Raw genomic sequence first — 6,159 nt, forward strand, 5'->3', positions numbered from 1 at the left:
TTAATACCATTATTCATTCATTCTGTTTTTTGTTTAATCATTCATTAATTCATTTCATTATTCACACAATTATTAATTCATGCAGTAGTACCATTATTCTTTCATTTATTCCATTATTCATTTATTAATTCTGATTTTTTTGTTCATTAATTAATTAATTCATTCCATTATTCGTTCATTCATTCATACCGTTGTTCTTTCATTCACTAAGGAACTTACAAATTAAATTATCTCCCACCACGGGGAAATCTGCTTGCTCCATTTAATCGTTTCCTGTTTTATTTTGTTGAATAATTCTGTTGTTTTTTTCATCCAGTATGTAACACACGGGTGATAATGACTGCAGCAGCCCGCTTCATGTTTTATTAATAATGAGCAGTCGAATTTGGCGAATTGTTTAACACGTGCTAATGTGATGCTGCTGCTTGTGTTTCACAGTTGAATTTTCCGATCAGTGCTTTATAAACAAACAGGATCAGCGAGAGGGCGGCTGTGAATTTATGGACACTCAGCAGTGGGTATTTCACTACACACAACAGTAACGTTCACAGCATGTGCCTAAAGAGACACAGAAAGAGAGAAAGAGAGAGAGAGAGAGAACAGAGAAAGAAAAGAAAGAGAAAGATGAAAGAAGACAACAATAGAAAGAAAGAAAGAAAGAAAGAAAGAAAGAAAGAAAGAAAGAAAGAAAGAAAGAAAGAAAAATAGGATACAAAAGGTGAAGGAAAATGAGGATAGTTAGAATACAGAAATAAAGAGGATGAGAGAGAAGAAAAAGAAAAGAAGGAAAAAAGGAAGAGGCGGAAAAAGGACAAGGAGAAGCGAAAGAAAAAATAGAAAGAGCTGAGAGCATGAGAGAAATGCAGAGAAGATTGGGCAAGATAGATGAAAATCATGAGGAGAGATTGAGAAAGATAAGAGGGAGAGAGAGAGATATGAGAAGGGTGGAAGAGAGAGAGAGAGAGAGATTATGAAAGTGTTACAGTATCAGATTCTGGTCTGTGCACTCCAGGCTGCAGGCCATTAGTAGAAGCCCTCTTTAAGCAGTACATCAGGCTCTCTCGCTCTCCTGGGGAAGCTCTTCAGATCACACAGCTGATATTCAGTTTATAGATATGATCATGCAGTGATGAATGTACTCATTTTGCTTTGGTAATTAGAGATGTAATAACCTGCAGCTACCTGTTATTAGTGATGGCACACAGTAAACATTGAGCCTGCCGGCCTCAGAGGGAGCATATCTGAGAGTTTGTTTCTGAGTCATGGTGAATTCTGCTAGAACTATAGCTCAACAAAATAAAGGAGGACCCCATAAATCACACATCAGATCTCAATGAATTAACAATTCATGTTAAAAAAGACTTTACAGAAGGTTCTGTGTGGTCCAGCGGGCTAAGGGCTGCCACTATGATCAGGAGATCGCCGGTTCGAAGCCTGTTCATGTAGCTTGCCATCAGCTGCTGGAGCCCTGAGAAAGCACAATTGGCCTTGCTCTCTCTGGGTGGGTAGGTGGTGCTCTCTCTCCCCACATCACTCTAAAGGGTGATGTCTGCAGCACAAGGTGTCTGTGAGCTGATGTATCGAAACCAAGTTGCTGTGCTTTCCTCCGAGCGAGCTGGCTACTCAGCAGCAGTTCAAAAAGAGGTGGTGGCTGGCTTCACAAGTTTGCTAATCTTCTCCCTCCTTGTGTTGAGGCATCACTTGTGATGGGGGGGGAAATATATAGTGAACTAAGCTTTCTTAAATGCATAGTTTACTTACCTAGTGTTAGCCATCTGCTAGCAACCAAGCTAACCTAAGTCACTGAGGTGACACTGAATGCCCACAACTCTCCTGACTGGACTGATCAATAAATGGTGGTAATTTCCCAATGATATTGTCAGCCCAGTCAGAGAAAGTGAGTTAATTTATTATTTATAAAAGATTGTGGGTTTTCACAAAACATCCGGGGCTTGAGCACCATAATAGCCACCACCATGCTTCACCTATGGGCATCACTTGAAGTTTTTGAATGGGTGGGCTAAACGTTGCCTAGGTGGTGTTTAAAAGCCTTACGACCCCCACAAAAATAGAAAAGGTCAAACTTTGACCTTACAGCTAAATGCTGTAAAACCAATGCCAAAGTGCTCTTTTTAAATTGGAACCAAAGCAGATCTGCAGAGAGTAAAGCATGGTTGATCCTAGGTTTGGTCCATAGAGGCCATAGACTTCGCAGTTGGTTTATTTCATTTTATTTGGTGTGTGAATTCTGGTGTGATTGCTCTGATGCTGCATGCTGTACTTTACCTTTTTGATCCCAGAATGCCATTTTGAATTTGTAAATACATCAATAATATTAAGAATTTGAAACAGTCGCTTTTACCTAAATTGTAAAAAAAAAAAAAACCTTAAACCAATCTTAAAATTCTGTTTCAGATGTGTATACATGTACATTCAAATTCACATTTCTAATACCATTATTCTATCAACCACCTGAAACATTTTGTATTTATATTTCCATAAAGTGGCTTATAACTGCCCCAGTTTTTTTTAATAGTTAGACTGCTGCCCTCCATCAGTCATTATGGGAACTACAATGAAAACTCAAATGGAGACACAGTATAGTTTTAAATTAATGTTTAATAAGTGCTATGGGACAATCAATCTGGTAACAATGAAGCAAACTGTCAAGTGGGGCTTTAAAACCATTTAACCAATTCCCCCCCCCCCCCCCCCTTTTTAAAAGGAGAAAAAAAGAGAAAAGAAAATGCATTTATAATGAAACAGTCAAGCCCAGGCCAGTTCAGTTTTAATATAATTGTTGAAGAGGCACAACTTGTGCTTGCTGTTGGGGGTGTTAATAGCTGAATATTAGAGTGAGTAGCTTTATCTCCATTTAAAAAGTATAATGGATAGAGCCTGTTAACCAGTCACAACTTGTTGCTTTCATACCCCCCCTGTAGTGGGACATCCAAAACTGCTTGTACACACTTGTACCAAATTACTTTCAAGCCTTTCCTTCTCAGTGTGCAAATCCATACACATAACAGACAATAGGTTTGTACATTATATTCCAATTTATTATGAAATGAACAGGACTTTGTGGGGGGTGGTGTAAGAAATAAGACTTACATTTTAATATGTTAAAAGAAAGGACTATAAGCCCACTGGAGAGTCAAAAGTAGGTAAAAAAGATGTATAACAAAGACGGTCATAAAAGCACCACATTAACCACCACAGCACATGCACACCCAGTTCTCCAGGGTTCACTCAGGCACCAGAACAGGTGCATGGCCCAGCAGACTGCACGTGCCCACAAAAACCTTGTGAACCCTGAACCAAACACTGGCCAGTGCAAACTGAATCATCGGTCTCCCACGCCAGCAGTCATCTCATCACAGCCGAGTGGACTTTTGGAAGTCCCTCGTATCTTCTGCCCTTTGATATCCGTTGCCAAGGCGCCCAAGGTCGGTTGCCAGATCAAGCCGTCCGATTCTTTCTAAAAGAGAAGAAACATTTGGAATGCTTAACAAAGCATGTTGGGCACAATTGCAATATATAAAAAACTTTTAAAAACACAGAAATGGACAAATAAAATCCCAGAACTATTGCTCAAAAAGAAGAAGTCACTGCTGAACTGGTGAAGGATTCTAAAAAAAAATAAATAAATAAATAAAAAAATAAAAAAAACACCATCAAACAAATCATCAAAAAAAGTCATATGCAGTGTCAGATGTAAAAACTGCATCCAGCTCTTCTGGACCAGGTATTCAGTTGTTTTCTCAATGGTTCAGGTTTAAATCCAATGGGTTTGACCAAATGGTGGAATTTCAAAGCAAAACAATCTGTCAATCTCAGAGTCAACAATATTATCTAGACTTCTGAAACTGAGGGCAATTCGTTAGTGATATCATTTCACAGTTTCGCCTTAACAGAAGTAATGAGGGATGTTCTTGGACAGTAAACTGGCCAACTCCAATCCCTTTGTGGTTAAAAGGGGAAAAAAACTGTTTTATCTGATTTACCTGCTAGGTTTCACTCTTTGGCTTTCTTCTCAGTGTTCTGAAGCTTTTCCACAATCTTGCGCTCATGGCCTCCAGGGTTGGGGCGGTTTGTGTTGCTGCTTGCCTCCTTCTTCGTTCTGCCTTTGCGGCTAGTGCACTCTGCAGGACACAAGCAGCAAAGCACGTGCTCAATCACACACATGCACCAAAACAAAACAGCTCACTGCATCATTTAGAACACACTTTCCAGGTGCAGTCCTGAGGGGCTTTCAATATACACAATAATTTTAATAAGCCAAAGTCAGTTCTTACTTTATAAAAAATGGTACATTTGGGGATTATTTTTGCAAACAAAGTATTTAACAATTGGGGGATAACACAGCAAAGAACATAAGGCTCGAACAAAACAGTTTCTTTGAAATACATGCTCATGTGGTGCACTTGAGGCTACTCAGCACCTCAAAGTCTCAGGAGCTAAATCCTTCTACTTGTGGCTAATGGCCACATTTAGTTCATGTTCAAAGCTATTTCTTGCTTTAAAAGAAATATTTGTAGGGACCTGGGGCCTTTATAATTTAATTATTTCAAATGCATTTTATACCAGAAATCAGCACTATTTCCTATTATCCAGTTAACTAGGCTTTTCAATAAAATCGTTATTTAATTATCATTCAATATATGGAAATGACATCATTTAGCTGTCTTTAATATTGTTTGTGTTTTATTTCAATTCCAATTAGATTGGCTGATCAATTTTGTAAAAAAAAATAAAATAAATAAAGTTCATTGTTGGCCAGGTATATCAACGGGAAACATTTGTCTTAAAATGTCAGTAATATTTTCTATTAGTTATTTATTGGACAATATATTGGTCGATTATAATATATAGTTAGTGACAGACCTACACTGCAAAAAATAAAAATTAAAAAAATTTAAAAATACTTTGGCAAAAGCGAGACAGTATATAAATCGAAACCTATATGTCATTATATCTTGAGATAAGCAAATTTTACTCTGTGAAGTAAGAGTTTTTAAAATAAGCAATATCAAAACCACAAAATTAGTAAAAAAAATAAGACTAAAAAAAAAGATGGGCTTACATTCTAAAAACAAGCATCAGACTTTTTGTACTTATTTTTCAGTCCAAATGATTTAAAATAAGGGATAAAAATGACAGACATTAATCATAAAATGAGAAAAATAATTACACTTGCATAGACAAACATTAGAGGAAAAATAAGATTAACTGATTTGAGATTGTTAAGACTTTCTTTTGAGTGTACAGCTAAACATCTCCACATGTTGTCCAGTAGAACTCTGCTGAGGAGTGACTCAAGCCAAGTAAGCAGAAGGTTAGCAGGAAAATGTGTTGAGCAGATGGAGGACTACAGGAATGAAGGTGGAGGAAAAAAAACCCCACTAAATTACAGTACACTACTCCACCACACTAAAGCCAAATACCACAGCTACAGTAGCTAACTACGACTAACATATCAAGGAGACTCGAGGCTACAGATAAATACTACAGGAATAAATAGAAAAATAACAATAGGAACAATTATTAGGAAAACACAGGAAGACTATCTACAAGTTTTCTTAAAAAAAAAAAGAGAAGATTAAAAATAGGTTTAAAGTCATGTTGGTCCGCTGTAAACTTGTATAACTCACCTGTGTATCGGTCTGTGAGATTATAATACTCGTATTCATCGTAGTAGCGATCCTCAAAGCTGGTGGGCTTCAGGTTTTTCACGTCGACGTGACTCATCTTTATATTCTTCTTTCTGCTAAATTAGGCAACAAAACTCACTTTAACTGATGTTAAACTAGGCTATGAGGAATTGCGTACACTTTCTATATCTCAATATATGATAAAGCTGAGGAAAAACTGTTCAGTTAGCTCAGAAAACAAACTAAAACCAATCTATTCCTCTGTTTTCTCCAAGATGCTGTGTTTACATCCTCCCTCTTTGGCTCTTTATATAGTTTAGTGGCTCCGCCCCTCTCCTTTTCTTCCCTGCTTTAGGCCTGAAGTTGCATCAGACTGTAGTTAATGTTTATCTGAAGGGCCTTGCCCTTTTACAGCCAAATAAATCATCATGTCAGATGACCTTGTTTTGTTTTGCTCAGTTCAACATTATTCCAGTACAGTGACTGTATATAAATAGCATTTCTAAAG

At 37.4% G+C, this 6,159-nt stretch overlaps 1 protein-coding gene across 1 annotated transcript; it reads right to left on the reverse strand.

The window, feature by feature from the left end:
- Window positions 1–2,601: 2,601 nt before the first annotated feature.
- nupr1b (nuclear protein 1b) lies at window positions 2,602–5,959 on the reverse strand. Its single transcript, XM_007234708.4, has 3 exons — window positions 5,652–5,959; window positions 4,005–4,142; window positions 2,602–3,478 (listed from the first exon to the last, which is right to left on the reverse strand). Exons 1-2 carry the CDS (start codon window positions 5,746–5,748, stop codon window positions 4,015–4,017), a joined length of 225 nt encoding a protein of 74 aa, XP_007234770.3. The 5' UTR covers window positions 5,749–5,959; the 3' UTR covers window positions 2,602–3,478; window positions 4,005–4,014.
- Window positions 5,960–6,159: the final 200 nt, after the last annotated feature.

The sequence above is a fragment of the Astyanax mexicanus genome, chromosome 19 (genome assembly GCF_023375975.1).
Source record: "Astyanax mexicanus isolate ESR-SI-001 chromosome 19, AstMex3_surface, whole genome shotgun sequence".
In the NCBI taxonomy this organism is placed as follows: domain Eukaryota; kingdom Metazoa; phylum Chordata; class Actinopteri; order Characiformes; family Acestrorhamphidae; genus Astyanax; species Astyanax mexicanus.